This window comes from Helicoverpa zea, chromosome 8 (genome assembly GCF_022581195.2).
Source record: "Helicoverpa zea isolate HzStark_Cry1AcR chromosome 8, ilHelZeax1.1, whole genome shotgun sequence".
Lineage (NCBI taxonomy): Eukaryota > Metazoa > Arthropoda > Insecta > Lepidoptera > Noctuidae > Helicoverpa > Helicoverpa zea.
The window spans coordinates 3,667,059-3,679,611 of record NC_061459.1 but is presented as its reverse complement, the minus strand read 5'-3'; the positions used below and the strand labels follow the sequence as shown (position 1 = coordinate 3,679,611).

At 35.5% G+C, this 12,553-nt stretch overlaps 3 protein-coding genes across 3 annotated transcripts; 2 read left to right on the top strand and 1 right to left on the bottom strand.

Annotated features, from left to right (window-relative positions):
* Nucleotides 1–101: 101 nt before the first annotated feature.
* Nucleotides 102–3,427, top strand: LOC124632738 (protein MAK16 homolog B). The gene is made up of 8 exons (XM_047167695.1): nt 102–256; nt 328–374; nt 458–601; nt 888–1,070; nt 1,388–1,517; nt 2,275–2,478; nt 2,914–2,985; nt 3,312–3,427. Exons 1-8 carry the CDS (start codon nt 242–244, stop codon nt 3,411–3,413), a joined length of 897 nt encoding a protein of 298 aa, XP_047023651.1. The 5' UTR covers nt 102–241; the 3' UTR covers nt 3,414–3,427.
* Nucleotides 3,428–6,307: 2,880 nt separating this feature from the next.
* LOC124632394 lies at nt 6,308–7,991 on the top strand. The gene is made up of 2 exons (XM_047167219.1): nt 6,308–6,513; nt 7,702–7,991. The coding sequence occupies exons 1-2, from the start codon at nt 6,405–6,407 to the stop codon at nt 7,851–7,853; spliced, it is 261 nt and encodes an 86-aa protein (XP_047023175.1). The 5' UTR covers nt 6,308–6,404; the 3' UTR covers nt 7,854–7,991.
* Nucleotides 7,992–9,814: 1,823 nt separating this feature from the next.
* Nucleotides 9,815–11,709, bottom strand: LOC124632479. The gene is made up of 2 exons (XM_047167329.1): nt 11,489–11,709; nt 9,815–10,054 (listed from the first exon to the last, which is right to left on the bottom strand). Exons 1-2 carry the CDS (start codon nt 11,601–11,603, stop codon nt 9,906–9,908), a joined length of 264 nt encoding a protein of 87 aa, XP_047023285.1. The 5' UTR covers nt 11,604–11,709; the 3' UTR covers nt 9,815–9,905.
* Nucleotides 11,710–12,553: the final 844 nt, after the last annotated feature.

The window sequence follows — 12,553 nt, the reverse complement described above, 5'->3', positions numbered from 1 at the left end:
AGTTGGATTTTTATATTAATATTATAAATAGTTAAATTCAATGATTATTGCCGCACTAAAATTATACCAGAGACAGGCCATAGTAAGGTGCATGTAAGGAGTGACTGTCACACTGTCACGCATTTATTTTTATGACAGATTCGACATGACAACAAATTAACAAACGTGAATTTGAGGTTATGTTGTATGTATCCATGTGATTTTTTAAAAATAGTGGGCAAAGCTAGAAAAATAAGTCAAAATGCAGCACGACGACGTAAGTATAGTTACGTTACGAAATATATATAATACTGGTTCATATTAATAATATCTAATTACCGTTTATAGGTAGTGTGGGCTATTATCAACAAAACACACTGTTCTCACAAAGTAACGTAAGTACCGACAAGGTTTAATAAATAAAATAATATTGGTTCTTTAAATATTGTATAATTAATATTTGTGGATGATTTTCCAGAACAAAAACTCAGCAGTTTTGTCGAAATGAGTTTAACCTGACTGGTTTGTGCAGTCGTGCGTCTTGTCCGCTTGCAAACAGTAAATATGCGACGATCAGGGAAGAGAATGGTATTATTTATTTGTTCATGAAGACTGCTGAAAGGTAAGACCATGTTGTATCTGCTAATATCAAAAGCTCTTGTAGAAAATTCATCTTGTAGGTGTAACATTAATAATCTGTTGTTGCTCTGTTCTATGCCAGACACCCTTACATAGGCTAGTTGTAAATGGGTAGCAATAGTCTTAACTACCTGTAGCATACTATAATTAAAATAACATACTAAATTAACCAGTCACTTCATGGAAATAAGTTTAGTCAGTAAAAGAATTCATTTTCTACAACTACATATTTATTAAAATAAAATAGAACTATCTCTTGTAATTTTCAGGGTAATGTTTCCAGCCAAACAATGGGAGAAAGTGAAGCTGTCAAGAAACTTTGAGAAAGCAATACATCAAATAAATGAAAATCTTTTATACTGGCCTGCTTTTATCAAAGCAAAATGCAAGCAGAGATTTGTCAAAATAACACAATATCTTATACGCATGAGGAAACTTAAGCTCAGAAGAGTGTAAGTGTTATTATTAAAATACAATTCTATATAAATCGACAGCTCCTAAGTATACTGAGTCAACTATCAAATTTTGCGAATTGCACTTTTTTGTGTATTAACACAAATAACAATAACAATATTGTAAATACACAAAAAAGGGCAATTCGCAAAATTTATTAGTTGACTCAGTATACTTAGGAGCCGTCGAAATACTTCTCCATATTTTAAAGAAAAACAATTTTCACACAACATTGGTTTGAGTTTCATAAGGCCATATTCACATAAATAGTATTTTAGATATCAACGTAAAACTGCATGTTCTTTTACATTTACAGGAAAGAATTAGTTCCAATACAGCGTAAGATAGAAAGACGTGAAAGAAGGAGGGAAGAGAAGGCCTTAGTTGCTGCAAGAATAGACAATGCTATAGAAAAACAATTGCTCGAGAGATTGAAGAAGGGCACTGTGAGTATAATTATCAGATAATATACGGTTTTAACACTAAAAATCTGGATAATTTAACCCCTTGCCATGTCATTGTATTGTTGTTGTTGCTTGCCTTGCTATGTCAGTGCGCAGATATACGCGAGACACAATATACAAGCAGTCAATCAATATGTGTGATATAGGGCTACACCACTAAAATGCCATCATGAAAATAATGTGATAAACATTTTTAGAATAAAAAAAGGTTTAGAGAAATATCAGGAAATAAACGTACAGTTGAATCCGTTTATAACGACATCGAAGGGTATATACAAAAACGTTAAACGAAGCGGACATCATACAAAGCATTAAGTAGAAAATAAAAAAATATCTCCTCATTTTGTCAGTAGACAAACCATAAGGGAGATAACATAGAAATAATATGCAATAAGGACACCATGTTTTTCCTCAGAATTAGAACAAGTCATCGGTTAACGCATTACTCTCCCAATTACTGTTGAAGGTAGGATGCAGGTCAGTCAGTTATTGTGATGATTTTTGATAAAAATGCATCATAATAAGCGACATGTCAGCAAGCAAAGTCATTATATCTGACTCTTTTAGAAAATTTTATTTGAAAACCAAACTTCAACTGCAATTACGTCACAATAAGCGGTTGGTCAATATAAGCGGAGTCATAATAAACGGATTCTGCTGTAGAACTTTTGAAATTAAAAAATTCTCCTAATTATATCAATGTACTTTTAACCGAATAACTTTTTCTTACTATTTTCAGTACAATGACATCTACAACTTCCCACAAATGGCGTTTGACTCTGCACTCAAAGCTGAAGAGATATCAAGTGAGAGTGAGAAAGAGGACGAGGAAGAAGAAGAAGTTGAGAGAGAAATGGAACCGGAGTTGGAAAGAGAGTTAGAGAGAACAGTGGAACAGACAGACGAGTTTGTTGAAGCTGACAGTGATATGGACAGTGATGAGGTAAGATGGCTTTATCTAAAAGGCCTTTTCTGAAGGGTATATAGAGAAAAAATTCAAAATTTCACAAGCAGATGTTGAAGGGCGTATAGTTTCTTTTACCTTTCGTAAGTCGAGTCGTAACTTGTATGTTGTTTAGGGCGCTTTCATTAGGGATTATGTCGCGACACTTTCCGAGCGCAAAAAATCTGTCACGTGCGTGGTTCCAGGTGTCCATCATTCTAACAGACAGTCAGTTGTTTGCTATACCGCCTGTGGACAAATTGAGCTGATACTTCTACTCATTTGTAAGCACTCTAAATAAAACACCGTATTCTGCAACTTGCTTATAATATAATAAAATGAATTATAAGGAGAAAAATAGATTGAATTTATAACCTTGATAAATCTGTAATTAAACCGTAGATTTATTTAATATTTTCTTTTTGCGTATTTCAGGATTCTGATTCAGGGAAGAAGGAAAATGTTGATGTTGGCAGTGACTTTGAGTCTGAGACATCAGATATTGAGGTAATTATAGATATTCATTTTGTAATTTAAATAGCCACATAAAATATGATACATATTACTGTACTTGCACAATATCAAGAGCTGTAATCACTTTCCTCACACCTCACATAGGCCATCTTTTATATAAAACTAGTCGTCTAGTGGGAACAACTGCCGTACCGGGATAAAATGTTACTTGGGAAAAGTTTAGCTTTCCGACAGTGAAAGAATTTTTGAAATCGGTCCAGTAGTTTTTGAGTTTATCCATTACGAACAAACAAACAAAAACACAAATATTTCCTCTTGATATTAGAATAGAAAAATCACTTCTTAATTAATTTTTTCAGGATATTGCTGAAAGAGTTCCGCAGAAGAAGAAGGCACGCGTTGAAATAGAATACGAGACGGAACCAGTCGCTAGTGTGTCTAGAAAGAAAATAAAACATTGATTTATCACTTTTAAGAAATTGTTTAATTTTATTTCAATACCTTACCTTGGTAGCTGTTACTGTTTGCTATGATAACATTAATAAACTTATTTATTATATTAATTTAGGTTTAGGCATTACCGAATATACTATGTTTCATAGCTAGATCTAGGAATTTCCACACGATAAAATGTCTTGGTTAACCTTCTTGTTATTAGAAGTTAACTTATCTAAATGTCTGACGACTTCCGTTCTGGTTTAACGAATACTTATAAAATAGCCTCCACTTGTAGGTAACTAAGTAGTTTTTTTTTATCGGTCCAGCCGTTCCTGAGATGACCGCGTTCAAATAATTGTTCGACTGTATAATATTAAAAAAAAAACTTGAATACCTACTCAAACTATCAATCTTGACTTAATTAACTTCCTTCCTGGTGCTTGAAATAAACATGCAATTAGTTTCATAATCTTACTGCGTACTTACCTAGTTATTAATTGTATCTTAGTTACCTACTAACCTGCAAAATAGTAGTAGTAAAATAGTGCACTTATTTTTTCTATTCCCAAGGTTTGTTTATGGTACCTACTTACCTACCTGAAATTGACCTCTCTTTTATACTTAAGTAGACATCGCAGTGGTTTGGTATACCTACCTAAGTTGTTTATTAAGGATGTAAGTAACAAAATAAGTGCTGGATTAAGATAGTAAAGTGCGGGGAGGTGGAGGGAGTCCCCTTGAGTCCTAAAATCTAGAACTTTTTCCTTAAAAGTACAGTGGCTGTGCTAGGTTTCACAGGTATCTACGGAGCTCTCCAATACGCGGTTCTATATCAATTGCACATACCGGGTAAATGTTTGGCATTGTGTAAAATAAAACGCTAAAGATTAAAGAAGATTTGCTACAAACATTTCGATAGGCACCAACTCACAAGAGAAAGTTCTATCATTGTATAACTTTTACAATCATATTACAAAACTGTTCTTCATGATTGGACATCGAAGATTAAAACATAATCATTGTCATACAATTGAAAATTAAATCTGAATCCGCCATCCTATTCTGGGACTTAATTAAGATCTGATGAATGACGTATAATTTTCACATTTAATTATTTTAGCATTGTGAGCTAATTAATGTCTTCACAAAGGCGTCTGAAGAGAATTGGACAAACGAAGCGTTTGTGATCGGAATACGGCTTGGGTACTTTTGTAATATTGGGTCCTACTTGACTGTGTTTTCGTATCGTCTGGGCGTTTGACAGTTTGTGAATTGGGTAGTCAAGTACCCATTGACTATATGTACAAGGTGAACCAAAATAAAAAATCTTAAAGTAGTAGGTAGGGGGTATGTATTTTAAGAGACTTTATTTTGAGAAGTTATTTTAACACTGAAATCTATTTTTTATTTTTATTCTTTATTTTTAAGAAGGTTTGATCAGACATGATCATGCCATGATGATTCATTGTCCTCACAAAGAGAAACTTACTATCTACGCTTAAATGCTAAAGTTACTAATTTATAAATACTCTGGGCCTCCTCCGACACCAGTTTAACCAAGGGGTATCGGGTAGCCCGGGTAACTGGGTTGAGGAGGTTAGATTGATCAGTCGCTTCTTGTAAAGCAATGGTATTCAGCTGAATCCGATAAGACTTTCAGCCGACCCCAACGTAGTTGTGAAAAAGGCTCGGAGGATGATGATGACAGTAGTAGGCAGATACTTGCCTAATATTAATGTGATCGAAGCTCGATTATTAGACTTTTGAAGGTTGGCTTGAACCAGACCAGGTTTAGCTACCTACACCTAGCTAAGTAGGTATGTACCTATATTAGGAGTAGGAACAGTAAGAGTAGATGAAATATACCTACTTAAGTAGGTCAGTATACATAATACCTATTTACAAAATATCGCTGGTTCGGGTTTTCCCCGTACAATCTGCTGGGCAAGTGAGAAGATAAGGAAGTGAGGGAGCAATGGGTCAGGGCTCGCTGCGAACATTCTGATGAGAATAGGTCCCTCGTATTTATCTTTCGTAGTCACGCTGTCTTATTTTTATTTACTCAAGCCTGTATTTATTCTCATATAAAGGTAGAAAGGAGAAAAAAGAGGCCAACTTGTAGGAATAAGTGCGGAACTGCACAAACTGGATCAAATATCCTGCTGCATCCTGCAGTACCAACGACGCAGTTGTACGTGTCCCGTCTACATCACACCACGACGGTGGAGCAGATCGTGGAGTATGTCCAACTGGACCTGACCTTGAGGGTGGCGAAGTTGGAGTCGCGCCACAATACGAACTTCAATTCGTTCATGGTGCGAGTTCCAACTCATCACATCGAGACATTCCTTAAGGAAGAGTTTTGGCCGAAGGGTGTCGTATATCGGAGGTTCCGAGGATGGCTACGCGACACCTCGCAGCGTAACACGACGCCGATACTTCGTGTGAATTAGTTTTTAAGTTATCTATGTAACATATGTATTAGTTTATGATTTAATCATCCATCATCCTCCGAGCCTTTTTTCCCAATCATGTTGGGGACGGCTTCCAGTCTAACCGGATTCAGCTGAGTACCAGTGCTTTACAAGAAGCGACTGCCTATCTGACCTCCTCAACCCAGTTACCCGGGCAACCCGATACCCCTTGGTTAGACTGGTGTCAGACCTACTGGCTTCTGACTACCCGTAACGACTGCCAAGGGTGTTCAATGACAGCATGATGACTGCCTCTTTCATTCTGATTCACCCTTCACACAAACTCACCATAACCCACTTAAACAAGGCTTTGTAAACAAGATCCTATACCTACTCTTACAATTTCAACTTTACCTCATAAGAGTTAGAGTACAAATTAGCATATCACTACCCAATCCAATATAGGTAGGTACATGAAAGATTGATTATAGTACTTTTTGCTTACAAAGTTTAAAGTTTAAACGGGTCTTGAATATGGTCAATCTGTGGTCTGAGCCCGTTGAAGTCAGTCGTGTGTGAAATATCTAAAGCTATACCAAAATGAAGCTTGTGCTGGTTGTTATAAGTGCCATCATATTGGCTGCATATGCCGACGTGATTTCAATGGATGACCTGCTAAAGGCATATTATTTGAACACAAACGAAATTGGTAAGTGACAACGTACACCTATATACATACACATACATGTAAAGTCAAAATAGTCTTAGTTTTTCCTGTTTATCCTTATTTACCTATTATCCTACTTCCTACTTATATCCTACTTATATTATAAATGTAAAAGTTTGTGAGAATGTATGGATGTATGTTTGTTATTCAATCACGCAAAAACGGCTGGACCGATTTGATTGAAATTTGGTATGTAGATAGGTGATGCCCTGGATTAACACATAGGCTACTTTTTATCAACACACCATGCGGGCGAAGCCGCTGGCGGAAGCTAGTATATTATAAATGTGAAAGTTTGTGAGAATGTATGGATGTATGTTTGTTATTCAATCACGCAAAAACGGTTGGACCGATTTGGTTGAAATTTGGTATGTAGATAGGTGATACCCTGGATTAACACATAGGCTACTTTTTATCAACACACCACGCGGGCGAAGCCGCTGGCGAATGCTAGTAAGTAATAATATAGCTTGTTTTCCCAATTTTGAAGCAACTTTTCTAATTTACTGGGATGATTCTATTTTAGATCTCCCTAAAGTTTCAATTAGTGACTATGCCCATCTAAATCAATCAATGGAGATGGATTAAAAGTTGGAAAGACATAGCATAGAGTTATAAACCCGTTGTATGTCGGACAGACATACGCGAGACACAATTGATTTTCTATTGTTTCATAATTAGCGACTTACAAGAGGTTAGTAAGCCAATTGTGTGAAGTTCTCAAACGTTAGGTATATGAATTAGTAGTGTGATAAATGAATGTTGTATTCAAAAGCACTAACTTCTCTCAGATCGAGACACAAAATATTTGATATCGGTTTCTTATTTAATTAACTGAGGTCAAACGGCACTTGTCTTTCTTAAATATTTATGATATGCGTTTTTTTTTCTTACTTATTTACTTACCAACTTACTAGATAATTCAGCATTAACGACTGGCTTTGTATTCAGTTGTGAAAGTAGGTATTGAAAATGTATTTTTCACACTGGCTTGATTAAATACATAGACCTACCGTAAATTGTTTACTGAACAATATTATCCAGTACCTAAATAGTTACCAATAGCTTTAAAATAACCTAACCCCTCTTGGCAGTTGGGTAAAAAGATTTCGACTTTAAGACTTGTTTGTGATGATATCCATAAACTAATGTCAATATGTTTATTTCTAGGTGACAACTCGGTGCAGGTAGCCAATCAGGCTCTATACGTTCCAATGAACCTGAGGTCATGTACCAGTGGAGCTTGCAACTTCGTGTGTAAGTTCCTTGGTTACAAATATGGAACATGTGTCTCTTCTGAAACATGCCGCTGTTACAGTTAAACTGTTATCAATCATGATTTTTCTGTTTTCACTGAAATTTGTTTTTTTTTTTTTTTACTGTAGATGTAGGAAACACCGGCTCTTTTTTATCTTTGTATTTCTTTTTATTAGCATTATAAATAAATGTTTATGATTCTATGTGTTGCATTTTTTTCTATCCCAGTACCTAACCTTGAAGTAGCTAATAGATTTTTTTGAACTTGTAGACAATCTGTTACATGTATTCTCAGAATACTCTCACCCCTAGAGAACTACTTCCAGCAACCATATAAAAACCAGGCTTAAGATTATCTGTGTACCGTATAGTATTAGGTAAGTACCAACATTCAAATTGCCGTGAAAGTGTGATAGACAGACCTTCGCATAATTTTAGTAAACTTTACTTCTCAAGTAGACAATGAGCAAGCCTCCATTGTATTAAATGCATATTTATTCAAAGTAATCAAACTTGCTCTTACTTTTGTACCTTCATCATCATCATCATCATCAGCCTATCGCAGTCCACTGCCGGACATATGCCTCTACAAGTGCACGCCACTGAGATCGATTTTCGGCTTTTGTACCTTCAAATCCCTTTAACCTTAAGGTATACAAGTGTACCTCTATCTATAGTCCTCAGGTAGGTACCTACATGAAGTTTTAATTAAACAACATCAAGATAAGGGGCCAGTACGTAGGTACGACGCATACATTTGAACTTGAGAACGCATATCGCATGACCATCCTGTTGCATCATTGTATGAAGCTATTTATTCATCTGTATTGAACTGACGAAGGACAGAATGTCCTTGTTCTGACCGTATTCTTTATATGTTTATATCTATGTTTTCCTTGCCTCACTTTTATAATAGCGTAGTCACAGCTATTCTTCTTCCTCTATCATCCTTCATCTTCATCTCCCTCCATCTAGGCTTCCGCCTGCGGCTTCGCCCGCGTCGAGTTCGGTTATATCGCGTTTCCAAGAGAACTCTTCAAAAGTCCGGGATAAAAACTACCTATCCTATGTTCTTTCTCAAGGTCAACTCTATCTGTGTACCAAATTTCATTAAAATCAGTTCAGTGGTCTACACGTGAAAGTGTAACAGAGAGACAGACAGACAGAGTTACTTTCGCATTTATAATATTAGTAGGGATAGTAGGGATGTGTAAATATGTGGCACTACATTCTTAAGTTTGACTTCAATAGATTTTAACCTTCCACTATTGTGATAAGGTTAAAATCTATTGAAGTCACAGATTGAGGTAGGTGATGTGCTGTACACATATGTAGATGAATTACGGTAAACAATCGTTCTTATCAATGTAAATTGATAAGAATTATTGGATTGTCTTGCTGTAGTGACCTGCAGTAGGACAATCCGGTTACTTGCACTAATAGTTTAGTAGCGTAGGTCGTGATAAAAACACTATTTTTATGACAAACAATAAAAACACTTTCTTATAAAAAATATGTTTTTATCACGACCTTTATATAGGTACATCACAATAAAATAGGGGTAGTACATAAGGAAGTACATAAGGAAGTTCATAAGGGAAGTACATAAGGAAGTTCATTGGATGCTACGATGTTACGTAGCATTGTATTTTGTTACGAAATTTCGAAGCATAGTACCTACATAGATTACGCGTGTATCGTAGTACAGACTGAGTTCTATGAATTCAACCGAGTTATTAAGTTACAAATTGATCAGTGGAAGGCATCATCTTTTGGAGGAATATATCCGTTTCTTTCTTGTATATAAGTTAGGAAGTAAAGGTTAAGATTACATTTTTACTATTGCTAACACTTTTTATCTTGTTGACAATGAAAGAGACAGCAATAGACTTAAAGAAGCTTTAACTTTAATGGTGCTTTGTGCAACTGACGGTTAGAACTGTATTGAAATTGAAAAAGCTTAGGGGTAGCCTTTTAATACAATATGGGAGTAAAGAGTAAATATGTATGTTTAAGTAAATAAACCTTTTTAAGACTTTCAAACATTTATTTCACTTAGAAACACACGGCTCGACATTTAAAAACATAAAAAATAAACGAAATCTTATTTAATAGGCTTAATTGGTACAATGGCAGGTTGTAGAAGATATGCATGCTCCGTGGTTATAACCCAGCATTCTGCAAACATAGTCACAAGCCGAGTTAGAACAATCCTTCAACGTCAGCGGTATGTATAAAGCTTCAGTCGCTACTTTGGTCGTTTCTCCTGAAACAAAACAAAAATACTTAGTTAATACTGGCGTTTTTCTTAGTGGTGGCTGTTAAATTTAGTGGTAGTTATTATAGGTATATTTTTATTACTAATGTCCGCTAACTATAGTAGTAGAAATTGCTAAGAGCATCTAGATACAGAGTTCCTTTCCTAGTGGGTTTCTAACAACGAAATATGTTCAGTATCTCCTGTGATTTGAGAGTTCAAGCAAACAAAAAAACTATTTAGCTTCTTAATATTACCGGTAGTTCCTGAGGTAGCTCGTTCAAGCAAACTAATTGTTCAGCTTAAGATATGCCCTTTTTGACATGAAAGCCTAGCTAGGAAACTTTGTCTAATTTTTCCCACATTACCTATTGTAATCAACATTTTATTGTGCATTGGAAATGTGTATTATCATAACATTCATATTTATTCATTACTTGTGGATAATCTAGTCGTGTGAATATATGGCGGAATAATTATGTAGGTATATCAGCTGTATCACAAAACAGGAAATATCGCTGTGAAAGTAGTTGCTGGGGAGCTAGTTCCACCACTTCTTCTTCCCAACAAAAACACATAGGAAGTGGTGAAGGGCGGGCGTTTTGGGGGCTGTCTTTTGTAAATTTGACGTTCAAAAAGTGCAGATTTTCAGCCTACTTTGAATAAATTACTTTGATTTTGATTTTGAGTATAGCCAATCTAGTGCTATTCAAGTGTCAAGTGAAAGTTAAGGTTACTGTTGTTATAAGAGGAATTTTATCTATAGAAGAAGGAAGAACTCGTGGCTATGTCAAAGTCGCGCGTATCAATTCATCAGTACAAGGTTAATTTTAACGCTTGGCGCGGTTAGTCCGTGGATGGGTGACTGTCTAGCTATAACGGGTTCTTGTGTTTCGGATGGTAAGATGAACTGTCCCGGCTGCCATTTGAACATCTTTGGCAGTGGGATAGTCAGAAGCCACTAAGTCAATATTGCAAACCTAACCGGGTTGAGGAGGTCAGGTAAGTCGTTCCTTCTAAATCGCTAGTACTGAGTTGGTTCTGGCTGGAAGGCTTCCCAACATAAGTGGGGAAAAGCTGGGAAGATGAAGAAGAGGAATTTTATCTATCCGTATATGTAAAACGCAAACCGAGCGCAGCATGTAACCAGATCGTCTCCTAAATAAGCTATCAAACGGTTTGTTGTTTAACTGTGACTAGTGGCTTCAGAAATAAAAAGTTTTATTAAATTCAATTTTCCATAGGAATAAGGAGTATTCAAGAAAATGCCATAGTTAAATGAAATGAAAATAAAAAAATCTTATTCATGATTAAAATAATATTAATATCATCATCAGCATCTTCCGAGCCTATGCCCAAAACTACATATATTGGGGTTGGCTTCTTTTTAAAAATAATATTAATACGTAAATAGTAAAAAAACACAATCAAAACATCACTAACCTGTATCCGCGTGAGTGATTTCGTATATTTTCAGTACGTGGTTCATAGACAAGGATTTAGCGAATGCTACCATGAGCACCACACTGATTACGAACAAAATGCCTAGGAGTTTCATTATGAAGTCTATGGAGCAAGTAGAACAAGGTTACACCAAAACAAATGAACTGTGACTGTGAATCAATGAACTCATACTTCATATTTATACTCCATTTTATAGGGAAGTACCTACCTATGGGCTGCTCCGTCCTATTAGTAACGATGTGACTTTTTTTTTAGATTTCTAAGCCAGTGCAGTGGCTGGACAATATTGAGTCTTGTGTTGAAGAACGTACGTTCGGTTTTTGACTGTGATGACGCTGAGTTTAAAGTCATTTTTGTTAATACATTGTACTAAGCTAAAATGAAGATTTCTTTTTCAATCAAATAATTAAAACAAAAAATATTTTTAAAGTTGACACTGGTTTAGCGAATAGACTATAGGTACTTACTTAATCCTAATCTTATTTGTTAGAAATCAATGCACTTTAGATATTTACTCAAAAATATATCTTATTGCTATAGAAATTAGAATAGAGAAATTCGTTTGCGTGACTGTTTGAGTTTCATTTGTCAAGTTGATAACAAAAGATTAGTGTTAATCGATGAAAGCTCAGTAAACATTACCTATTGGATAATTGATACTTCTTCTAATTTGGTATGATTCAGTTTTAGTTTGTTTAATTAATTATATTAGTCACAGTAGACAGAAACTCTTTCTAGTTTCTACTAGCACAATTTCGAAGAAGTTCTGACCAAATCCGTACAGATTAAATTAAAGATTTTGAAATGGAAGCAGGTAATAATAACTTATTGTCAATATTCACTCTGGGAGTCAATTACCCGTTGTATGCCGGAGCTCAGATATACGCGAGACACAATTGATTTTCTATTGTTTTATTGTTTTAACTGCTTCGTTGGTCTAGCTGTTACAGGGGTTATCGGGTTCGATTCCCGAGTCCGGCTGAAATCGCTTTGTGGGTTTTCGAAGACTTCACAAAGCAGCCCGGAGCCTGGAAGTTGCTGATT

Bases quoted from the DNA above. Each gene is read 5' to 3' on its own strand.
- LOC124632738 (XM_047167695.1), top strand. The intron at 375-457 runs GTAAGTACCGAC...ATGATTTTCCAG, and splicing joins CACTGTTCTCACAAAGTAAC to AACAAAAACTCAGCAGTTTT. The intron at 2,986-3,311 runs GTAATTATAGAT...TAATTTTTTCAG, and splicing joins CTGAGACATCAGATATTGAG to GATATTGCTGAAAGAGTTCC.
- LOC124632394 (XM_047167219.1), top strand. From the start codon at position 6,405: ATGAAGCTTGTGCTGGTTGTTATAAGTGCCATCATATTGGCTGCATAT. The intron at 6,514-7,701 runs GTAAGTGACAAC...GTTTATTTCTAG, and splicing joins TTTGAACACAAACGAAATTG to GTGACAACTCGGTGCAGGTA.
- LOC124632479 (XM_047167329.1), bottom strand. From the start codon at position 11,603: ATGAAACTCCTAGGCATTTTGTTCGTAATCAGTGTGGTGCTCATGGTA. The intron at 10,055-11,488 runs GTTAGTGATGTT...GTTTTGTTTCAG, and splicing joins AATCACTCACGCGGATACAG to GAGAAACGACCAAAGTAGCG.